We start from the raw sequence: 24,307 nt of genomic DNA on the forward strand, positions 1-24,307 counted from the left end.
ATGGTGATGAGGGTGGAGGTGACAAGAAATAGATACAGTGTGATACAGTGGAGAGGGTCTGGGTGACAAGTCAGGAGGTCTGGGGTCTCTGTCACTTACTTTGTTCTGTGACTTTGGGCGAGAAAGTTCACCCAGCATGGGCTTAGGTTTCTCGCCGGCAAAGTGGGCCAAATAATTCCTTCTGTACCGAGGGATCCTCAGAAAATGTATAGAGAAAAGTGGGTGTGCTCAACAAACACACAGCATAGTTGGGTCAGGGGGTTTCAGAGGACAGTGAGGCAGGGACTTGAGTGCCTGGTGTCAGGAGAAGGCGCTCAGGCCCCCAGGTGTAGGGATGTGGGGAGAATCCCTCTGTGTGGGGTAGGAACACAGGCACTCCTGCGGGGCCTGGCCTCTGCCCTGTCAAGTCTTATGCTGTGGGTGGAGGGACCAGGCATTGGGGGTGCAGTGGGGTCGGGAGAATGGGGAAGCATGACCATGTGCTGCTGAGAGGGCCTGTATCCCAGCTGTCAGGGAACATCTGGAACATCCATCACCATTTGCAGAAGAGGGAGGCTCAGAGCTCATTTCACAGAAACCAACCGGCTCCAAGCCCTGGGCCCAAGGCTGAGCTGGGGACCGTGGCCTCCAGGCATGTCTTGGCAGGGTGGCAGAGCAGGTGGGACTGGCTTCATGCAGCTGGGAGCGCTCTGCCCGGGGAGCTCTGGCAGGTGGAGCAGAGGTTGGAAGTTGAGGAGGCCCTGCCCAGCCTTCCAGCCCACATGTCTGGCCCCAGCCTCTGGGGCATTCCGGGGCCGAGGGGTGTGGCTGTCCTGCTTAGGGGAAGTGCTAAGGGCAGGGTGGGGCGCACCCAGCAGAGATCCACGGGGCTGGACAGCTGCTTGGGCCAGGCCTCCTTGCGCTCTCTCCTGCCCTGGTCCGCCAGCTCCTTGCAGGTTTCCCTGCCTACACAGACCACAGAGACTAAGGACCTGCTCGAAGGAGGCAGGTAGGTGCTACCTAGCCTCATTCCCAAATCTGGAAAAGAATCCACATCCCTTCTCTGCCCCTGTGCACCTCCACCCTCGCCCTCATGGCAGTCACTAATTCTGCCAGGCGCCTTTGAAGCTCCAGGCCCAGGCAGGGGAGGAACTGGAGGCTGGAGAGGGGGGTGGGACCACTCCCAGGGCAGTGGGAGCCTGCCAGCTGGGGCCAGTCTGCCGTGGGGATTTGGCAGATGGAAGCATCATCCAGGGCCCCAGATTTGCTGACCTGAGCATGATTCAAGGAGGCACTGGACTTGTGGATCAAGGCAATAGAATTGTCCTGAAAGTCACATCACTGAGGTAGCCACGGAGGACAGGAAAGAGATGGAACTGGAGCAGAAATCAAATCCCTGACCTGCTGTTTTCTAGCTGTGTGACTTGGGGCAAATGACTTAGCCTCTCTGATCCCCATCAAATGAGAATCATAATAAGGATGAAATGAATAGATATAAACACTTTACGAATGATAGGGCTCTGTTCAAATGTCAGATGTCCCCAGTGCAGAGGGCTGGGGCCACCCACTGCCTTTTGTGACTTCAAGGCTCTCTCCACCGTGTATTTGAACAGACCTCATTCATTCAGCGTCTCCCATGTTCCTGCCTAATGGCATCCTGGTAATGATACAGACATATAAGAGACAAATCCTGCCCTGGAGCAAGTGAGATCCATGCAGTTACTTCCCCATTTCCCACATAAGCAAACTGAGGGCAGCAGGAGTATACACATAATTTGCCAATCCCTGCACTTCACATTCCTAGTAAAACCAGTCCTAGAACATGGGGTGCCTACTAGCCAGGCAACCCCACACCTGGTTGGGGGCACAGGCTTGGGCATCAGAATACCTAGTTCTAGTTCCAGCTCTAACACTAATGCGCTGTGTGACCTTGGGCATAAGCTACTCACTGTGCCTTATTTTCCTCATTTGTAAAATAGGCATAAAGTTTCTACCAGCCTTGCCTGCCTCTTTGGGTTAGGAGTACATGAGACAGGAGGTATGAAAGGACCTTGGAAGACTACAATGTCCTCCACATGCTGGGGTGGCCCTGGGAATGTCTTTGGGAGAGGTGATTAAATAGTATGGTCTCTGCAAAACTATACAGAAGGCAAATTAGTTCCTGGTGTGATGCCACCTCCCTCTGCCAAGACCCCTGTTAGGGAGCTTTGTCCCTCCCGGACTTCCTAATTGCCAACAGTGTTTGAGTACCTCCTCTGTCCCAGGAGCACTTCATGTGCCTTCCCTCATTTGATCCGCCCAGCAACTCTTACCATCCCCACTGAACAGATGAAGAAACTAAGCTCAGGAGGGTGAAACCTAGTCCCCGAGGCCAGGATGTGGACCCGGGAGGTCTTAAAGCAGGGCCCTCACTCTCCACCTCCCAGCATAATCCCCCTGTTGTCAGATGGCTTCAGGCACACGCGGGCTGAGAACAGCTTCCTGTGTGATCCCGCTCAGGATCCAGGTTAAACACATCTTCAGACGGGACTCTAGAAATCCAAAGCTTTCCAGATCCAAATGATATGGGGCAGGTCCTTCCTGACCCTCTGCCCAGTGAAATCTTCTTTATCCTTCACAGATCAGACAGGGCCCCTCCTCCTGGAAGCCTGCTCTGATCCCCCAGCCCACAGGGGTCTGTCGCCTCCCTTCCATACCTCTCACTGGTGCTCAGTCCTGAGCCCCCCTGGCCTGCTTGGGTCTTAGGTCCCTGGTGTACAACCCTCAGCCCTGGCTCTGATTAAATCTCTCAACCTTTGGGGGCTAGGGTCCAAATCCCCCTACCCACAAGTCGGACTTTGTAGGGGGCAGTGTTATAAGGGGAATGAACGTGAGCTTTGGCACCAAATGCAGCCGGGTTCAGACCCTGGTTTGGACACTTGTGCGTGGCATTGGGCAAGTCACTTACCCTCTCCATACTCTTTCTTTATCTCTAGATTGGAGGTGATGATAAAAATACGTACCTTTCACGGTCGTGTGGATTGAAGAAGGCTTAGAGGTGCAATGACCGACACGTTACAGGCACTTGATAAATGGTAGCTAGTATTGATTGTTATTATAAATGTTGGCTTGCCTGCTTGATTGATTTGGTTATTAGAACAGGACACAAATAAAAACAAAAATTCAAGGCACACTCCAGAAATTAGTTTAGAGGACTTCTGGAGCGAGGTTTCTACAGTGCAATTCTCTACGTCCAAGGCCCTCTCTCTCCTTCCAAAGGCTCCAGCCCCACCTATTCTCTGACCCTCTCATAGCAACACCCCCTCCTCCTCTTTAGCTGGTGAGCTAAAGGGCATGACCCATCTCCCGATAGTGGGGGGGTGGGGGGGAGAGGCAGGTAGAGTACCTGAGGCTAGTGATGTGCTCATGTTACAGTTGAATGAACCTAGGCCGGAGATGAGAAGTGCTGCCTTTGCCAGAAAGCTACGTGGACAGACCTGGGCTCTAGAACCTTCCACAGAGGGCACAGGCCCAGGGGAGGCTGTGGAGAGCCTCATGTCCTCTGGAATGGGGACCACGCCTGAAAAGGTTTCACTCGCCCTGCATTCTGCTCTTTCACCTCCTTCTTCCATTTGCAAGCTCCTCTTTCCCCCTTTTCCTCCTCTGTCTTTATTTCTTGGCTCTATATTTTTTCTATCATCACCTTCCTACCAGAGGTTCATATTTTGCGTCAAGCCTCTCCTAGCTGTCGAGCGGTTTGGTTTTGTGTTTGTGTGTGTGTGTGTGTAATTTTCTTTCCTGAGCGTGTTATTCTTGGAGAAAGAGTGCCCTGGCTTGGGCGACGGGAGGGATGGAAGGGAGGGGATGGAGGACCTGGGTGCAAAGGTTGGGGCTGGACATGGCATCCCCTCTGGAACACTGCTGTCTGCGGGCCCTCCAGGCATGGGGATCTTAGGGTCACCAGGGAAGCTTCCAGAGCATAGGCAGGGTGGGGGCACTTCTTCCCAAAGAGTCAATAAAACAGCAAGCCACAGCCCCCCCCTTCCCCTGCTACCTCCTGCCAGGAAAAACAGCCCCGAGCTCTGTGGTTACATCTGTTCCTCCAGGAGTGGGACAAAGACTCCAAACCATGCCATGGTGAGAAGTCGCTGCTGGACAGACCAGCCTTCAAGTCCAGGGTCACCCAGGCCTGTTGCCCCCTCCTCACTGCCAGACCCACTTTGTGCTTTCTAGCTCCTCATGGTCATGACGCCGGTTATCAGATTTCCCCTGTCCATCCAATGACAAGATGAGAAGAGAGAAGCCCAGAGAGGTGGTGGGGCTTCCCAGAGTCACACAGCTGTGGTTCCTGACCCCCAGGCCCAAGCAGACCAGCTCCAAAAGCATGGGAAGCAGAACATTTAGCACAGGGATGGGGCTCTCCATCCCTCCCAGGGCTCGGGTGAGACATTGATCGACTACACCCCATCCAATGGGTTCCAGCTCCTCTATTTAAGAAGGTGGGGATAAGTTTAAGGAATTGTGGGAATTTTTCCTGAAAAACATTTAAAAACATTTTTGTCTTTATAGGAATAAGCCCTTGGCAAGCAAGAAAACTTGCGTGAAAGAACTAATTTCCTGAGCTTTTAATGATTTGGGCTTTTAATAGTTGATGGGGCATTTCATTCACGAACAGTCTTTTCAGGTGAGAAGGTTCCTCTGAGGGTCAGAACCCTGCTACCATTAGGGTAGCTTCGTGGGAATTAGAAAAAGGTGTCATTTCCTCGATACATCTACTTCCATCTATCAAACCAGTGTCGTAATATACTGATTTTGTTAGAAGACAGCATTTAACGCCATCTGCCAGAAATGATAGCTATCACAAATCCGTAATGTCTATGAAGTGAATAGTACCTCTGTGTTGCCTATTGTATTATCTATTATCTTCCTGTGTTATCTATTATGTTATCTATTGCTGTATAACAAATTACTCTGAAACTGATCAACTTAAAACAAGAATAAATATTTACTATCTCCCGGTGTCTGTGAGTCAGGAATTCTGAAGCAGCTTTGCTAAGTGGTTCTGATTCAGTGTCTTTCATGAAGCTGCAGTCAGGATGTCAGCAGGGGTGCCGTCGTCTGAATGCCTGACTGGGACTGAATGACCCACTCTCCTCGTGGCTCACTCACACAGCTGGTGACTTGGACCTGCTCAGTCCCTTGCCACATGGACCTCTCCATAGAACTGTCCTGATGACATGGTAGCTGGCTTCCCCCAGAGTGAGTGAACCCAGAGAGAGCCTGGTGGACACAGCGATGTGTTGTCACTTTTTGTTACTTTAGCCATTCTGATAGGTGTGTGGTGATATCTTATTCCTCTTCGGTGGACATGGCTGCATCTTTATCACAGTTGTTATGTCCCTGTAAGCTCTGTTAGAGCAAGGGCCTGCTTGGCTTGCCTTCTGTGCATCCCCAGAGCCCAGAGCAGGGCCGGGCACAGGAAGAAACCCAAAGTCTATTTAGAGAATGAATGCACAGCCTGAGGGGTCTCTGGACCTTTTTAAGAAGGCAGGAAAGCAGCAAGGCCTTTGCTCTGTGAAAGCTCTTGAACACCTGCCCAGGCGAGATTGCTGGGGGAAGGCTAAGGCCCTCCACCACCCACAGAGGAGCAGGGAGGAGGAGGGCCAGCACCCTGACACCCCACCGGGTCCCTGGTGCCTCCAGGCCACTTGGGGCACATATTGTGGGCCTGGCACTTCTGCCTTCTCCCCTTCCACTGCCTCTGCCTTCTCAGGGCAGAAGCACCCCGAAGATAAGTATGTGGGGATCCCCAGAGCTCTTGCCACTGGGCCGTGGGTCTTCCAGACTTTGTTTTCCTTTTTCTTTTCTCCCCACTGTAATTGCAACTGGGTAAGGCCAGGCCTTTGCTATGATTTATCCATGGGCCACAGCCAGGCTTTGCCCCGAGTAGCAGGGCCCTCAGTGCCCTGGCATAAAAATTGAGGTGGCTTGTTGTGCAGGTTGAATCTGTTGACTTGGGTTGTGAATTCTGCTCCCTGAAGGGAGGGGGTGCCTGCTGTCCTCTGCGCCCCCCTCCCCGACCGCTGGCGGCTATGACCGGCCGCACGTCGTGTTTTATGTATAGATAATGCTGAGGTGTCTTAGAAGAGGCTTCTCCCCATAGGGATATGTTTCCCTAAGAGTAACAGAATACAGACATGATAAATTAGCTAACAATGAGCTCGAATTTAATACTGAATATAAATATTTATAGGTCAAATGGCTCACAGATATACACATATAGGAGGTCAGTATTTTCTAAACAATCAAGAATTGCAAATGAAGGGAAACCTCATCAGCTAAGATGAAGCCAGAAATAGGTCAGAAAGCAGAACACCTGCCGTAAGGCCCCCATTCCCTTGCTGAAAATGGGCCACGAAATCGCTTTTAAGATTCCTAGAAGCTGTATCTGTTTGCTAGGGCTGCGATAACAAAGTACCACAGACTGGAGCTTAAACAGCAGAGATTTATTTTCTCACAGTTCTAGAGGCTGGAAGTCCAAGATCAGGGTGTCGGCAGCGTCGGTTTCCTCTGAGGCCTCTCTCTTCGACTTGTAGGTGGCTGTCTTCCACCCTGTGTCCTCACGTGGTCTTCCTTCTGTGTGTCTGTGCCCTGCTCTCCTCTTGTAAGGGTACCAGTCATATTGGATAAGAGCCCTCTCATAGGACCCCGTTTTAACCTTAATTCCCCTTTTAAAGAGCCTACCGCGAAATACAGTAACACTCTGACATACTGGGGGATTAAGACTGCCACATATGAAGTTGGGCTGAGGAACAACTCAGCTACTGTTAGTAGCCCCCTCCGTTAGTACAGCCCACATCAATAGCCAAAAGTAGCAAAATCTGAATCTGTTAGAGGAGTCAGAGGATTTGTGAAATAAACCAAAGCATTCTCCCAGAGGGACCCCTGAGTCATGAGAGAAAATTCCTCCTTTGGCCCTTGACCCACAGACGTTGCGTGAGTCCGTAGCGGCCGCCATTCCCGTAGCATACAGAGCGATGGAGTTTCACATGGCTGTCCGTCCCCGCGTTCAGGAATTGCATATTCCCAAAGTGGAATTCAGTGAAATCGTGCCTGCGAGAAGATTCCACAGCCTTTGCTAAAAGGCAGATGCCAGCTGCCCAATGACAAGCCCAACTCCAAGGGCCTTTGGGGTCCTGGGAAGAGCCCAGTGGTTCACTGAGAAGCCCCAGCTTTTGAGCGGGGCTCTGAATTCCAGGTGAGATTGGGAAAAGCTGAGGAAGAGGGGCCGGGTTTCTAGCAGAGGGGGAGGGAGGGGAGCCCCAAGCAAAGGCAGGGGTGGGGTGAGCAAGCACACGCACCGGCCTGGCCTCCCCGGGTCAGGGTCCCAGAGCTGGCATCCCCTCCTGGGGCCATGTCCTCTAACCCGGTCTCTCCCTGTGTGTGTCCCCACAGGGCTCTGGCTGAGAACATGGCCAATGGCATTGACGAGCTGATCGGCATTCCCTTCCCCAACCACAGCAGCGAGGTCCTGTGCAGCCTGAACGAGCAGCGGCATGACGGGCTGCTCTGCGACGTGCTCCTGGTGGTGCAGGAGCAGGAGTACCGCACCCACCGCTCCGTCCTGGCCGCCTGCAGCAAGTACTTCAAGAAGCTCTTCACAGCCGGCACCTTAGCCAGCCAGCCCTACGTCTACGAGATCGACTTTGTCCAGCCCGAGGCGCTGGCCGCCATCCTGGAGTTCGCCTACACCTCCACGCTCACCATCACGGCCTCCAACGTCAAGCACATCCTCAACGCCGCCAGGATGCTGGAGATCCAGTGCATCGTGAACGTGTGCCTGGAGATCATGGAGCCCGGGGGGAACGGGGGGGAGGAGGATGACAAAGAGGACGACGATGATGACGAAGATGACGATGATGAGGAGGACGAAGAGGAGGAGGAGGAAGAGGAGGAGGAGGAGGACGATGACACGGAGGATTTTGCTGATCAAGAAAACTTGCCTGACCCCCAGGACATCAACTGCCACCAAAGCCCTTCCAAGACGGACCACCTCTCGGAGAAGGCCTATTCAGACACACCCAGGGACTTCCCGGATTCCTTCCGGGCCGGCAGCCCTGGCCACCTGGGCGTGATCCGGGACTTCTCCATTGAATCTCTGCTGAGGGAGAACCTGTACCCCAAAGCCAACATCCCTGACAGGAGACCCTCCTTATCTCCATTCGCCCCGGACTTCTTTCCACACCTCTGGTCAGGGGACTTCGGTGCCTTCGCCCAGCTGCCCGAGCAGCCCATGGACAGTGGGCCCCTAGACCTGGTCATCAAGAACCGCAAGATCAAGGAGGAGGAGAAGGAGGAGCTTCCGCCACCTCCACCGCCGCCCTTCCCCAGCGACTTCTTCAAGGACATGTTCCCGGACCTTCCCGGGGGGCCGCTGGGCCCCATCAAGGCAGAGAATGACTACGGTGCCTATCTCAACTTCCTGAGCGCCACCCACCTAGGGGGCCTCTTCCCGCCCTGGCCGCTGGTGGAGGAGCGCAAGCTGAAGCCCAAGGCCTCTCAGCAGTGCCCCATCTGCCACAAAGTCATCATGGGGGCCGGGAAGCTGCCACGGCACATGAGGACCCACACCGGGGAGAAGCCATACATGTGCAACATCTGCGAGGTCCGCTTCACCAGGTGCGAACGGAGGCCTGTGGGTGTGAGGGGCAGGGCGGGGAGGGCCGGGGGCCACGGGGATGGAGAGAGACCCGGGTCAGGGGAGGTCCAGCTGGATCCTAGATGCACAGCAAGCTCATCGCCAGAACAGGTGCTAGGCATTAGCTGGTGCAGTGATTTTCAGATATTTTCTTATATACGCTATTAGGTAGAAGGCCAAGATGCCAAAGAGATAAGAGCGGAGCTGTCCTGGTTAAGGCAGAAGTGGGGAGGGGGGATCTCAGCACCCGCGCGTAGATCCAGGAAAGCCGGTTTGAAGCTCCGCAATGGAGTGCAGCCCCTCCTTTATTTTATTTGGAGCCCGGACAGCATGCCAGGGCCTGTCTTGAATGGATTACATATACTACCGCCCCTGCCATGTCCTGGAAGTCAAGGAGGGCCATGGCCTTTGTCCACAGATAGGTGATCCATCTCCCAGTGGCTAGTCAGCCACTCGTAAGCCCAGCTGGGAAATGGCAGAGCTGGGACTTGAATCCCAGTGAGACCCCTGTAGGCCCTTTCAGTCCTATTTTGGGTCAGACCTAAGGGGTGGGCCTCCTTTTACGTTCTCCCCCTTGACTGTCCATGTTGGGAAGAGGGTTAACTTTATGCTGTTATAAAAGTTGAACTTTGAAATCAATACATGATAAGCCTTTCATCTTTCCCGGACTCCATCCCATTCAGCACGCGTGTGTTGTGTACCTTCTCTGCACAGCAACTTTTGTGGTCAGAACTGATTGGTGGGATGATGTGGGGTCCGATTTGTCCAATGCAAGGTTTTGATGGGCCTCATTTGGGGGAGATGTGGTCTATTGGTGCCGATTGTGGTCACTGATGTGAGGCTGACCTTCCCAGCCATGTCCACATTGCAGAAGGTTCTGGTGAGTGCCCTGCATCAGGGCTTGGTCATTTCAGTGTGTCGGATGTGGTTACCCACCCTGGGACTGTGACTTCCTAGACCAGGTCCTTTCCCCACATTGCCACCGTCCCCATCAGAGAACCCGCCTTGAGAAACCCACACTTACTCCAGTGGTGCTGCTGTCACCCCATATCCCCCTAGCAGTTCATCTTTGGGAATTGCTGGGGGCTCATTCTTTTGATTTGCCCCAGTGGGCCCAAAGCTTTGGTTTTTGAGGATAGAGTGCAGTGTTTTGCATCAGGTTGATTATCAAATCAGGGGCAGTGCTTTTGGGGGAAAAACAAGATGAGTTCTGCTAAGTAACGGGACTCACTCTCTTTGGCGGCTTGAAAACTCTATTTGAGGTTGCCAGAGAGGGTACAGGAATATGTTCAGCTGACAGTTGTGAAAACGGCTCTGCAGGCTCTTCCAGTGACCGCTTCGAAGGACAACGCTGATTGTTTCCAAGGTGGCCTTGGGTCCCCTCACAGCTGCTTCTGTGAAGGAAACCCCAGCAGAATCTCCCAGCTGCTCCGAGCTGACAGTGAAGGGAGAATTTCCAGGTGCAGAGGGGCAGGGTCCCCCATACCCCAGCTGTCTCCCCTTCCACCTAGCAGTGGTGACCTCAGGTGCTTGCTTCTCTTATCGCTGCAGAGCAGCTGGCCCCAAAGTCCCCGAGATTCACCCCCTCTCGGGTCCCCCCCACTAATGGCCCTGCCACTCTTATGTCACCTCCACCTCCCACCCTCCTCTTCTCCTGAATTCACCTTAGATCCGCAGAACACCTGTAAAGCCTTGACAAAAGCACAGGGATAATGGAAGATAAACCAGAGCCCAGTCCAAATTCAAGCACAGTTCATGCATCTGGAGCCAGTGCCTCTCCGCAGCCCCCTGGGAATGACTTCAAGACGTGGACACTTTTCACAGGCCTGATCCAGAAAAGCCAGCCCCTGAGTCCTGCCATCTGGGCTCCACCTCCTTTGCTTGTCCCCTGTGCAGATGGCTGACACTTGGAGACACCCCTCCCTCCAGGGGAGACCCTGGTCTGTGGCTTCAAGGGGATGTACTGCATCTCAGGATACCTCAGAGCGAGCCTGCCCTGCCCCCCACCAAGTCCCCATCTCCCTTCCGTTCCTCACTTCCCTCTGGGCCTTTCCCACACTCCGCTTTCTGTGAGGGCCATGCCGGTCTGTGTCCCTGCCTTCCCTGGGGAAAGTTTTAAACTCGGTCAGTCAGGACAGACTTCTCACCCTCTTGACACCAGCACATCCTCTGCGTGGGCCTCCTGGTTTGGGCCTCAATGCTGTGTTGTATAGGAGGGTCGCATTCCAGAACCCTCCCGCCCAGCACATTCCTGCAGATCACTCAGGGTGGCCTCTGTGCCTGCCGGCTCACCACCCCTCCAGGCCACATCAGCTGTGCGGCGGTTCCAGCCGTCCAGCCCCCGGCCCTGCCCTCCCTGCGGTCTAGTCCCGCTCAGCAGAACGACAGCCATCTGGGCCCCCAGGCCTGTCTCCAGCTGACGCAGCTGCATTCCCGCCTCCATCCACATCTCCCCTCACTCGGTTCCCACTGGGCACTGGCCCTTCTGAGAAAGATCAGAAAGGCTCCGGGGTCCCCCTCCCAGGAGCAGAGATACCCGGAGTGGGGAGAGGTTGGAGGAGAGTTTCTTGGCCTCCTCCCCTAGGGACTTTATTTCTCACTGTGGGCTGTGGGTGCCCGTGATGGACACCCCTCAACACCCCTCCCCATCACATTCTTCGGAATCGCTGGTTCCTTGCTTCCCTCCTGTCGCCTCCCCGGAGCTGCCTGCAGGATTCTTTTCAGCCTTCAAAGAGCCTCAACCCTGGCCTGTCCAGGTCCGGGTGGCCTGTAACTCTCTATATAGCCAAGTCCCCTCGCAGCCTTTCCACAGGGACCCCCTTCGTGGCTGACTTCCGTAACACTGCCCCCCGTCCTCAGCTGGAGGCTCTTCAGCGGCCACTTAGAGCAGCAGCTGCTGCCTCTCTGACTCGGAATTCCCAGACTCCCTTGCAACTACCTGGGACTGGACCCCCGGCGAGGCTGAGGGACCCCGGACCTGCTGCCCTCACGTCCTCCTCGTGGACACTATTTTCCTTTCTGGAGCCCAAGTCTTCGTTTAATTATAGCTGAGCTTCTGCTCTCCGGCCAGGCCTCCTCGCCTCTCTTCTTGATGTTGATCCCACTTCCCCTCCCTCCTGGGGGACGTTGGAGCGACCCACCCTCCCCCTGCAAGGTGGCCCAGGCTCTGACTTATGGCCTCCGATGCCAGCTCCCAGCATGTCCACGCCCCATGGGAACATCATTCCTCATGACTTAAGCAGCACAACATGGCGGAGGGGCCTTGGGTGTCCTTCCAACAGAGCCCCTTCTGCCCCTGAGGGCCCACTTGCTGCTCTCATTCTGTGGGTCTCCAAGAAGGGACTGCAGCCCCACCATCATGTGTCTATTCCTGGGTGTCGGGAATCTCACCTCCGAGCCGGCTCTAGATTTCAGCCAGTCCCACAGTTGTCCCACCAGTGATTTTTCCAGCTATGAGACACCCCTGGAGCCCCAGGAAAGGCCTCAAAGGCTTCAACCAGACTGTGTATCTCTGGCCCCATGCTGTCCCCTCCTAGCTCTGGCCATCCCATGATCACCTGGACTCCAAGTTCCTCTGTCTGTGCCTGAGTCTATGTGTCCACTCCCCCAGCCTGGTCCAAGGTCACCATTTTCTTCCTGAGGGCAGCTGCAGCCTGTGCTGGTTGCAGAGACAGGTCCTGATGAAACTGGTCCTGTGGCTCTGACTTGGGCGAGAGAAACAGTTCCAGGACTTAGGGCAGAGGCAGCCGGGACCAAGATTCCCCCAGACCCTCCTCATCAGGAGTCCTTTATTTCTATTCCCAGAAAGTCTGGAAGCCTGGGCCAAAGGTCAGGACTACAGGGTTAGTGGGCCAGAGGTGGCCCCTAGGATGGGCCTTGAAGAACGGGGAGCACATGGGCCAGGGAGGACAAGAAGGCATTCATCCTCTCTGCGTGCAGGGGGACGCTGCTGCCCTTGGTGGGGCTTTTCCCTGCCCACCCACCTCGCAGGGCCCTCCCCCTCCTCGTTGCCCCAATCCCTGTCATCACCACCAACTAGGCCTGGCCTGGGCCTGTGAAGGCCTCAGAAGGCTCTTAATTGCTCCTGTCCTGCCACATGGGTCCTTGAGTACAGGCCGCCTGTCGGGGGAGCCCCTAGAGCGCATGCTTGGGCAATCTTCCCTCCTGGGCCCCCTGCATCCCATCTGCAGCCTGGCTCTCACAGGTGCTCCAGTCAGGTCTGGCGGACACGTGGTGAAGTCAAGAAACTGCCACACTTGAGAAGAGACCAGCTCCTGAGACGACAGTGGTCCCATGGAGGAGAAGGATGGGCAACCCAAGCTCTGTACCCCGAGAAATCAATCTCTGATGAGCCACGATTTCCCCAGTCTCCATTGAATCCCCTACCGACATCCCATAAAGGCTGCAACTTTTAGCCCCCAACCCCTGCCCCCCAGTGCAAGCCAAATGCTGATTACTCCACAGCACCAGACAGCTCTCTCTCCAAACAAGGCCAGGAGCCTGGCAGCTGATGCTTTTTTTTTTCCCCCTGTAATTTTTTCTTAGTTCTCCCGCTCCTGGCAGCTCTGGGGACCTTATTAAGATAATGTAATGTCATTAGCAGTGGCAGCAGGAAGAGGATTTGTCTCAGACCATCAGCTTACCAAGAAGTCTGGGTGGATGGTGTTGGGAAAGCGTTATCCTCACTTGGGAGCCTCCACCGAGGCCCAGGACCCGGGGCCCTTTCCTTTCACTCAGGGGAGTGAGATCACCAGGACTAGCTCATCTTTCTCGACGATGAGCTCTCCGAGCTGGAAGGGGGGATGCCAATCAAGGCTTTCATGCATGTGACCTGGCATGGGTCCCAGGTGCAGAGTAAAGGGATGAGATGGCAGACAAGGGGACAGGGCGAGGGAGGAGCACGTCAGATTTGGACTGGGGAGTTCTGAGAAGTGGCCCCGCACCAGCAGGTCGTGGCCATGACCACCCACTGTACAGTGATGAGCACCGGGCAGAACTCCAAAGCATCTGATGGGTTCTTATCCGAGCAGGTTCCAGTACCATCTGGGCCACATGCTGAACGTGTGCGGAGAGAGCAGGGCCGGCACGTGGGGACACAAGGCGCAGTGTCTCCTGGGGACTGCAGCCCCTTGGAAAGGGCACTGCAGTGGTGATCAGGAACCCCAGCCTGAGGGCTTGCATCTGCCTCTAACTAGCTGTGTGACTTTGGCCAAGTCTCCTCCCCTCTCTGGGCCTCGGTTTCCCCATGTGTAACACGAGGGGGTTGGAGCAGGTGCTCCCTAAACTCACGCCCAGATTTGTGACCCCATATATCGCCCAAGATCAGGAAAGCTCTGGACACATTACAGCACCTCTCTTTGCCTCCTCTTCCTCACAAGAATGATGGAAGGGCCAATTTCACGGGCTTTACTGAAGCCCTTATAACCAACCGCCTGCACAGTTAGGTCCTGACCCGAGCTCACGATTAGTACTGACAGGAACGTCCCTGAGCCTGGGTTCCTTTTTTGCAGCTGCCGGAGCCAGTGCTCATTGTCCGTGAATTTGCTGCTTCCTGCATCATCTTGCTGTCTAGGCGCCTGACAGGACAGGGCCCCAGGAGCCAGGGACAGGGCGGTGGCTCCGCAGGCATGAGGGGCAGCTAAGGGAAACAGCACACGTGACGGCCCTGCCCTGGGAATAGCATGCATGGGAAATAAAGGCAGCAAAGACAGCCTCTGAACAGGTGTTCCCATCTGCCAGGAGCACCTGTGTGGTTGAACTGGGGCCACAGAGCGCAGACAGGGAGGCTGGGCCACCAGAGCTCGGGACTTGCTGGGAGGGCAAAGCTGATACGTGTGGGGCCTTTAGGGGGCAGGAGAGAATGATGCTGACAGATCGTCCTCTGTTGCTCCCTCCCTGCCCCTCAAGCGACCTGCCTCGGGCTGCAGTGTTCAAGTGCTCTGGAAGGTCAGGGCAAAGGCTGAGACCTGGGTGGACAGAGAAGGGACTATGAAAGACTGCATTTGAGTTTGACCATTGAAGGATCGGAGGATTGGGAGTGGTAGACATTTCAGGCAGGGCAGTTTGCAAGGGTAAAAGAGTGAAGGATGTGGGTGCAGGGAAGAGGAGGGCTCATGGCTGGGAAGGAAAGAGCACACATGCTGGCATCTACGCTTGGACATCTGGTGGGAACCTAAGGGATGGAGCATGGCATCCAAACACAGGATACGCACAGAAGGGGAAGGAGCCAGGGCTTACCAGCATCCATCCCATAATATGGCAGGCTCTGAGCCAGGGGGGCTGGTGGTCCAGCTCATGCCAACAAAGATTCAAAGATGCAGAGCTGACCAGAGCATGGCCTGCTAGGGGAACAGTGTGTCCATGTGGCGTGTGGGTGCGGTACTGTGTGGAGGGATGGGGGCTGGCAAAGGATACGGGGTGGTTATTTTTTCCAGCTTTATTGAGATATATTTGACATATAACACTGTATAAGTTTAAGGTGTACAACGGTAATGATTTGATATGCGCATATATTGTGAAACGATTACCACAATCACATTAGTCAACACACCCATCACCTCACTTAGTTACCTTTTTTTGTGTGTGTGGTGAGAACATTTAAGATCTACTCTCTTAGTAACTTTCAAATATATAATACAGTATTGTTCACTATAGTCACCAAGGGCCCCCAGATCTCATCCCTTTATAACTGGAAGGCGTGAGCTTGTAAAGAGACTTCAAAGCCATGCTAAGGGGTGAGTTAGCACATAGGCCTTTGGACAGGGTTAGGGGGCTTGGAAGATTTTAAGGGGGGCCACCGGACCCCCAGTCCTGAAGGAAAGTGACCAAGAGCTCAGCTGCTGAGAGTCAGACTGGAACATTCCAACTCACTCATGATGCCTCTGCCAGCAGATCAGATGCGTAAAGGAGCAAGGGTAGAAGAGCGGTAATATATGAAGCCAGCCACCCAGAAAGGGATTCAGTATTAGCCCATTACCCAGATGCAAACACTCTCAGAACACCAAAGGTCAAAATGGTGCAGTACAGCCTCCCATTTTAGAGGTCAGGAAACTGAGGCCCAGGGCAGCAAAGGACCTGGTCCGGTTCTTAGAGTGTGCCGAGCCCGGGCCCAGCTCTGCCAATGCACATGCGCATTACATCTACCTGGAAAGGTCATTACAGAAATAAGGAGGCTGTGCAACCTTAAGAAAGCCATTCCCTCCCTGGGAATGGGCTGGGTTTGATCAGTATTTTCAAGGTCCTGGGAAGCATACTGCTAGCGATGCAGGTTACTGGGCCCACTGATTCAGACGCGCTCTCAGTAAACTAAATGCTCTCTAAATTTTTTCCAGGACTAATTTATGAGGTTTGCCCACCCTCCTCCCCACCCCTGCTCCCATGAAAAGTCTCCACTGGGGACAGTGGCTCCTGCCCTGGCTGAGCTGCTCACACAGCTTGGCCCAGTCTTCTGACCCCAGAGACGGAAGGCTGGCTGCAGATGCCCTGGTGTGATTGTTCGGGCTGCACTTTCTGAGGCAGCCTACAGGCTTCAGGCTGGGAACACTCAGTATGAAAATCCTCAGAAGAGCTTGCAAAGAAACCATGCCAAGATAGCCCTCCATGCCCCTCTGCCCCTCACCAGCTGGTACCTTTGGGAAAGCTGTTTGACTTCTCTGAGCCCCCAGCGATTCCTCAGTCCAAGTGAGGAAATTAATCTAGGTGTGTTGAATTGAGCTCACGCAAACCCAGATTCCTCGTCAATAGGAACTGATGTCTAGCCCTAGGTTCAACTCTGCATGGAGAGGTTAAATAACTTGCCTAAAGGTCACCCAGCAAGTTAGTGGGGGGTCTGAAGCTGGAGCAGGGGCTCCCACACCCCTAATGGGGGTCCCTTTCCTGCACTGTACCTTGCCTGTGAATAATGACTTTCCAGGGTCATTGAAATGGTGTACTTGCCTGCCCACAGCAGGTGCTCAATGAGAGGAAGTTATAGTCACCTTCTCAGCACGTCTCCCACACTTGGGCCAGTCGCCTCTGAAGTGTGATTTACTTTAGATGCCCTCACAAAAAGCTCAGGAGAAGCAGTGCATATTTAAAGAGGCCCTTGACATTTGAAGATTTATCATTTGCATTGTCCATTACTTGAGGGTGTCAATACTATTAAATATATGTAATAGTAATTTTTTTAAAAAAATCTCGCTTATAAGGTTGTAGTGAGGATTGAAGGAGATGATGTATTTAAAGCCCCACTGGTGACTCTCAGCTGACCCTCCACTAGGCCCTGGTGAGGATGAGTCCCTCAGCCAGTGAGTGAGCCTAGCCAACCACCTAGAATCAGTGTCTCATCAGAGCCTGAGCGAACGTGTGGAGTCCCGAGACGTATTCCCCAGGATGGCATGGCGTCGCTCTAGGGCTACAAATAGCACTCTGCACCCCACCCCTACATTTTTACACAGGTCACAGTGCGGTGCTGAGGAGAGAGGCCTAGGCTGTTCTAGCCCCAGCTCTGCCATTACCCTCCCGGTGACCTTAGGGACTTCACCTTCCTGGTCCTAACCCTAACCCTCCCTGGGCCTCAGTTTGCCCACCAGCCAACTGAAGGATTAACCCAGGCCAGTGGTTCTCAGACCAGCAGCAGCAGCAGCATCCGGCAACATAACCAAAATGCAAACTCTCTGCTCTCTCCCCCGCAGACCTACTGGCTCAGGCAGTCTGGGAGGGGGGCCCAGCACTCTGTGTTTCATCAAACCCTGATAATGGCTCATCAACTTTGAGATCCACTAGCCAGGATGCTCAAAAATCCAATCACCTGGGTGAAATGTGGGTTACAAAGACCATAAGAGCAGCATGCTGGTGGCAGAAGGGCACATGAGATGTCACAGCGGGGTACTTACTGTGCAGCCTGGGGGCAGCTGGTGGGTTGTGGGAAGGGCAGGGACGGGGATGGCGGTGCCTGGTGTGTGAAGGATACCAACTCTCCCTTCCTCTTCCCTGCCCACCCCACTCTCCACCCCCACCCCCCAGGTGCCCTCCAGCCTTCCAGGGAGCACAGGTGGGAGAAACGGATCTGTGCTTTTGGTCCTTCTCCCCTGGTCCCTGCCAGTGTACTCTTGAATGCCCTTTTCTCTCCTGCCCTGCCCCTGGGGAACTAGCCAGAAAATGAGAGCCAGTGAGACCTCTAGTGGCCAGGGGACACCAGGAGACCAGGATCCGCTCCTGCTGTCCTGGGGTTATGTTGAGTGTGGTTTAAATCTGGCCATTTTAGGGCGGATTCCTGGGCTCCACATCTCCTCCAACCTCAAAACCGAGCCAAAAATTACAGGCAGATGCCCCACCCAAGCCACACCTGCAGGGAGGAGGTGGGAGGCTGGACACGGCTTCCTGGCCTGCCTGGCCTGATCAAGGAAGGCTGCAGAAGGATCCTGAGAGTTCTCGAAGCTCACCTGCCTCCACTTCTGCGTGGCTGAAAGGCTCCTTATGCAGCATTCAGTCTTTACGAAAACAGCCTTGAGATGTCCGTTTTCCTTTCAAGACCACCAGGAGGTGTGTTGAATCTAGCTCAGCACAAACCCAAATTTCTCTCCATCAGCTCTGGACAACAGGAACTGACGTCTCGTGCTAGGTTCGGCTCTGTGCAGAGAGGTTAAGTAACTCACCTAAGGTCACCCATCACGTTACCAGTGGGTTTGCCGCTGGAGCAGAGGCTCCCACACCGGCTGATGGGAGCCGCAGCCCCATGTCATATCTTACCTCTGAATAATACTGCTTAAACCCTGAAAAGCTCTGCCCTAGCTTAGGCTGCATTCTTGTTGCACCTGGCTCTTTTGTAAACCCTGGAATTGTCTGCAGACAAAGAGGAGAGCCGAGAGCTGGGGCTAAGAAACCACAGTGCAGGAGACTTGCACAAGGTGTGCCTCATCCCTGTAGCCTCCCAGATTAGCGCTGAGGACTGACAGGTCTCAACAGCCCAGGGGCCGGGATGGGACCAGGGTGAACCTCGAGGAAAGACCCTATTGCCTGGAGAGAGTGGAGCTGAAGGTGCAATCCAGTATGAGAAGCGGCTGCCCCATTGGAGGGCTAGTGAAAGATTGCTGACTTTCGGGGCCTATGTCCCCAGCAAGTCTATTTTCCAGTCTATGAGACAGGCCCTGACAGAGTGGGCACGTCATTCTTCTGAGCTTATGCGTAACAGGTGTTCTGGAATGACAGCAGCCTCTCTGGACCCAGCTCCTGATCCACTCTCTAATCCAGGGGAGGAGCCACACCCGTCTGGGGTGGCGCAGTAGTTGAAGGTGAATTCTAGCGGGGCTCCCACTCCTGAGGGTTGACACCACAGCAGTCGGGAGCCTGAGCGGGTTCTGGAGGAAGGGGAGCAGAGAGTGAGCAGCGGCGCCTGGGGTTCTGGGCAGGGACTGACTCTGGCTCTGCCTTTGCAGGCAGGACAAGCTGAAGATCCACATGAGGAAGCACACGGGGGAGCGGCCCTACCTGTGCATCCACTGCAACGCCAAGTTCGTGCACAACTACGACCTCAAGAACCACATGCGCATCCACACGGGCGTGCGGCCCTACCAGTGCGAGTTCTGCTACAAGAGCTTCACGCGCTCCGACCACCTGCACCGCCACATCAAGCGCCAGAGCTGCCGCATGGCCCGGCCCCGGCGCGGCCGCAAGCCCGCCGCCTGGAGGGCCGCCAGCCTGCTCTTTGGGCCCGGCGGCCCGGCCCCGGAGAAGGCGGCCTTCGTGATGCCCCCCGCGCTGGGGGACGTGGGCGGCCACCTGGGCGGGGCCGCCGTGTGCCTCCCGGGCCCCAGCCCCGCCAAGCACTTCCTGGCGGCGCCCAAGGGCGCGCTGAGCCTGCAGGAGCTGGAGCGGCAGTTCGAGGAGACGCAGATGAAGCTGTTCGGGCGCGCGCAGCTCGAGGCCGAGCGGAACGCGGGGGGCCTCTTGGCCTTCGCGCTGGCCGAGAACGTGGCCGCCGCGCGTCCCTACTTCCCGCTGCCCGACCCGTGGGCCGCGGGCCTGGCCGGCCTCCCCGGGCTCGCCGGCCTCAACCACGTGGCCTCCATGTCTGAAACCAACAACTAGGCTGGTCCTCATCAACCCCAGTCCTGCTTCCCTGTCCCCTCCCAGGCCCACCTGCCCCATCCAATGGGTCTGAACTTTTTATTTCAAAAGGAAAAAGGAAAAAAATAGCAGCCGCAGTGGTATTTTCTGGGCCTCCTGAGGCAGCTGCCTCCCCTTTGCTGGTGTCTGAGATGGGCATCTCCTCCCAAAAGGCCTGGCCTCTCTCTGGCTGTCTCTCTGCTCTCACACAGAAACTCACAGGGGCCCATGCCAAGGAGGAGGCCCCAGGCCAGGTGTCCGGGAGCACTTTGGAGCTATGTGGGGCTAGACGGAGGGAGGTGGCGTGGCCAGAGGCAGACCGGATGGAGCAGGGATGAAGGTAGGGTCCTGAGATACACATCCTGAGCCCCACCACTCTAAGGCAGAGTCCCTGCTGACACTGTTCCGATGGGTCATTTTTCCCATCTCCAGTGGTCTTGGGATCCTTAGGGGAAGTGCCCTATTGGCAGGGAGGCCTCCCGGCATCAGGAGCGGGGCTCCTGGAGTCCGGGCCCATTTTTCCCTCCCTGTCCTGTGACCGCGGACAGATCAGCCCTCTGTACCCCAGTTTCACCCTGCTGTGAAAGGGGGCTGGTAATTTTGTTTCCCCCTCCCATCCACCCACCGACACACTCACACATGCCCATCCCTCCAGAGAGAAGCTTTGAGAGAGCAGGAGCTTTGCAGTCTTAATGTCCCTGGTGACACTGTTTTACTGGACTTAGTTTTATCACGTCCACCTCTACGTTGGCACAGGTGAGAAATGTGGCCAAACAAGACAGGGTAACAGAGGAAGAGGGCTGGGGTGGGCTTGTCCACAGCCCCCAGGCAGCTTTGGGGGACTCTAAATCCTACCCTCCCCTCTGGGCAGGCCACTGTGTGCATCCGGGGGCTACCATCTCGCATTGTCCCCACCTCTGCGTGGTCCCTCCAATGCCATTAGGAGTCTTTCAGGACTCTGAGGGCCAACACAGAAGGAATGGGGGCCTCCTCTTAACACCTGGCAGCTGCCCCTCTCCACCTGATTCTCGGAAACAGACAAAATGCTCAGTTACCCAGGTGTATGTTTGCTTTTCAGCTGTGGGCTTCTCAGGACTTTGGCATTGTTGTGTTTGAACACCCTCAACCCCTCCGTGGTCCCCCAGGGAGGAAGCCAGCTGTCCGGTGTGGGAAGTCAGAGGCTTGGCTCCAATATGGGCTTGGAGGGCTCTGTGAGTGAGGGCTGTCCACGCATTCTCCCTGGCTCTCTGGTATGTAGCCGGTCCTGAGAAGGAAGACAGCTCTGCTGACCCAGTGCCTTCCTGATCATCTCTCCCATCTCCTGCCCTTCCCTCCCTTTTCTTGCTGAGTTTGCTTTTGTTTCTCAGTAGCCCAGAGAAGGGAGGAGAGTTCTTCTGTGCAGATGGCCCAGGGCTGGTGTCCCCAATCCAGGAGCTGTGGACACAGAGACTTCAGCTCTTCCTATTGCCTTGGCTTCTTCCTGAGCAAACACAAACAAAAAGGCCAGAGAAGACCACAGACTCTGTCACTCTCCCAGCTCCCCCGCGAAGAGACCCGTGACTCCACACGCCACCAGCTGCCCTTTCAGCCAGAGGGAACTGTTGCTGACACCCTCTTGTCCTCAGACGTCATCTGCTGGGCAGCTGCTTCTCACACTCCTGTCTCCATTTCTGGCCCTCGCTTCTGGGACCCACCAGCCAACATGCCTGTGTCCCCGCCTCAGCCAAGGGAGTGGGGCTGACCCAAACTTTAAGGGAAAACGAGGAAAAATGAACAAATTAGAAACCAGTGGTGTTGGGGCTTTTGTTTTTATTTTGTAAAAGTAATGACTTCTCATAAACTCAATTTTTCAGACGACTGGTTAGTTCTTTTTGTTTTCTCTTGGCTGCAGTTTGGAGTTGTACATTGTAAAATATCCAAAGATGTCGAGTACTGTATGATCAAGAACTTGAAGCAAATGGGTCGTGGAGGTAGGGATGGTTGTGTTTTGTTTTGTTTCCCTTTTTTTTGGGGGGGGGGGACATTTCAGTTTCCCTGTCTGTGGGAGAACTTTGGAATTTTTTTCTATTTATAACTTTTTTTATGTGATTGCTTTATGTAAAATGACACTCAACAAGGTTTGCCTTAGTGATTCAAGGGACAATCTTCCATAACTTTGGTCGCACGCTGCATCCCGCCGAGAAAAACTCTCAGCTAATTTTCTGGCCTATTTATTAAACAGTATTAATTGACTTGATTAAATGATATTGAGAGTTGCACTTCTGTGAGAGGTGACAGCCACAAGACTATCTGTAGACATTCGTGGCTTAAGAGGTTGACAATTGGGTGTCACAAATTTATAAAAATGTTGAAGATGCCTTTATAAAAAACACAAATCTTTGACCCTTATTTAATAATGTGAGGGACCGCGTTTTAAGTAAAAGAAAGCCACACTTACTCAATTCCCTGGTTCAGGTTGATTCCCTTTTGCATTGTCACTGCAGGTGACAGTGGGTGGTTGTGTGGTGGCGAGGCCAGAACTCAGATCGTCAGTGGTCCCCTGCATTTTGTAAGGCTCTGCTTGATCATAAGCTTTTGGGTATCTATGACTCCGAGTGTGAGGGTGTGTGTGTGTGTGTGTGTGTGTGTGTGTGTGTGTGTGTGTTTACATATGCAGGTACAGCCTGTTGTGTGTGAGCAAGGGAGAGTCGAAGGGTTGCTGACCATTTTAACACATCAATCCTGCCAGTTCCCTGGCTTGGATTACAGAACAGCCTCTGGCTGGCCTTGCTACCATCTCGGCCTTCCTCCTTTTATTCCTTGGCACTGGAGTTGGACTTCTCTTCCTTGTTCACCTGATCCTCTTTCCCAAACAGAATGCTAGGCCTTGAAGGAGGTAAGAAAATATATTGCTGTCATTGAATGGCGTCAACTCTACTCAGAACCTGGAGCACAGACTCTCTGAGTAAAATTGGTCTTTGAACTGCGTTTTCTGTATAACCAAGGGTTAAGCCCAAGCCTCTTTTCTGTGATCAGATCCCTTTTCTTGCCATGGTAAGCATTCTTATAAACCCAATGCAGCATTTCTCAGTCCAGACAAAAGAACAGATCTGGGTTTCAAGTCTGGACTCCAAGCTGTGTGTCCTCAGGCTAATCATTTCCCTACCTTGGTCCTCACTTGCCTCATTCTAATAGCAAAGGACACTGAGTTTCTCCAAGAAACTCAGGAACTTAGAGCCTCTCCAAGTTTTCTACCCAACTTAAACACCCCTCAGCCAAGGGAGCCAGCCCTCTGGGGGACTGGGAACTGAATTCTAAAGAAATAGCCTGAAGCAACCTTCCCGGAGCGTGATACTCCTCTGAAATCTCAGGTAGTGGCTTTGAAATTCATGCTTCTACATTCTACTGCATGATAGATAAGCATTTGTCTTAATATAAAAATATCATCTTGAACATTCCTTGCCTTTTCCGCAGGATCTTCTAGTAAAGTCAGTGTCCCTTGGCTACCCTGCAGCTTGGAGTAGGCCCGAGCTCACGGTTGACTCAGGGCTTGAGGGGATGGCCCAGTGCAAGGAATACGAGGCCAGCTACCTGTCAGGGTTCCCTTCAGCACATGTATTCTAGCATCATTGGGTCCTCATTCTGGGGGTCGGTGTCCACTGAGGGCCAGAGGTGAGCATGGGGAAGAGGTAGGGAAGTGGGCCCGCTGGGCCCTGACCTCTGGGGGCTCCTGAGCTTCTCAGGTGAGTCAAGCCGCCTCTAGTCCTGGCCAGGCAGGTGTTTCACAGAGTCACGCAGGACACGGTCTGCTCCTCAGACCCCAACGTTGGGGTGCTGGTAGCAAAGGGAACTTCGGTAGAGGGGGAGGGACAGAAAGGAAGATGAAGTCAGGACTGAGGACAGGCCAGAGATGCAGGGGCATCTTACCCTGGAGAGGAAGCCTTAAGATACATTAGAACAGGCCTTGGAACTTCTAAAGATCCGTCAGAGAGAGGAAGGATCTTACCAAAAGTTTGGCCAACTCAAACCAATAGGAGAGAGATTCCAGGAGACAGCTGGGTGCCCAAAGGAAGGAAGATAAATTTTCTAACAAGTGGAGTTGTCCTAACTTGTTAGGACAACCTCATGAGGTCCCTCGTGAGGGAGTGAGCTCTCCGTCATTGGAAGGGTTTAATATCACCTTTCAAGAATGAGGAGATTCCTGCATGGAAGGAGGGCTTTCTAGATGACCCGTCCCTTGGGTCACTTCCATCTGATTTGTGAAAAGGAGACTATATTATATATCTTCATATGACCATGGAAGAAGGACTGTACCAGGGGAGTGGGGGACAAGTGAAAAAGATGAGTTGGGACACCTTCACAAAACCCAGCTTGGTGGCTTATGGCTGCCTGCTGCCCTCCCAGCCCCCCACCCGATGACCTACAGCAACTTGGGGCCAGAGAAACAGGACTCTGTGTAGAAAAGGCCCTGATTCATTTTGAAACCCTGGAGATGTGACAGGAGATCAGTAATGAACCAACAGGAAGTAAGACTGTCTCTCGTCTCAGGCCTCTTCACCTGAGCCCAGGGCCTGCACTTCCCGAGGG

The 24,307-nt window shown here is 54.1% G+C and overlaps 1 protein-coding gene across 13 annotated transcripts in view; it reads left to right on the forward strand.

Moving 5' to 3' along the window:
* The window catches only part of ZBTB7C (zinc finger and BTB domain containing 7C), a 373,957-nt gene extending 351,975 nt beyond the window's left edge, over nucleotides 1–21,982 (forward strand). For 7 of the 13 annotated variants that reach the window (XM_082354578.1, XM_082354589.1, XM_082354588.1 and 4 more), the window contains 2 exons: nucleotides 7,414–8,637; nucleotides 19,072–21,982. In XM_082354578.1, the coding sequence (XP_082210704.1) occupies nucleotides 7,414–8,637; nucleotides 19,072–19,723 (1,876 nt within the window). In that variant the 3' untranslated portion in view covers nucleotides 19,724–21,982. Of the gene's footprint in view, nucleotides 1–2,954; nucleotides 3,054–4,527; nucleotides 4,643–5,043; nucleotides 5,218–6,996; nucleotides 7,217–7,413; nucleotides 8,638–19,071 lie in introns of those variants that run through there. The other 6 variants (XM_082354585.1, XM_082354587.1, XM_082354586.1 and 3 more) reach the window with 4 other exon arrangements.
* Nucleotides 21,983–24,307: the final 2,325 nt, after the last annotated feature.

Source organism: Balaenoptera borealis, assembly GCF_965194805.1.
Source record: "Balaenoptera borealis genome assembly, chromosome: 14".
Classification (NCBI taxonomy): domain Eukaryota; kingdom Metazoa; phylum Chordata; class Mammalia; order Artiodactyla; family Balaenopteridae; genus Balaenoptera; species Balaenoptera borealis.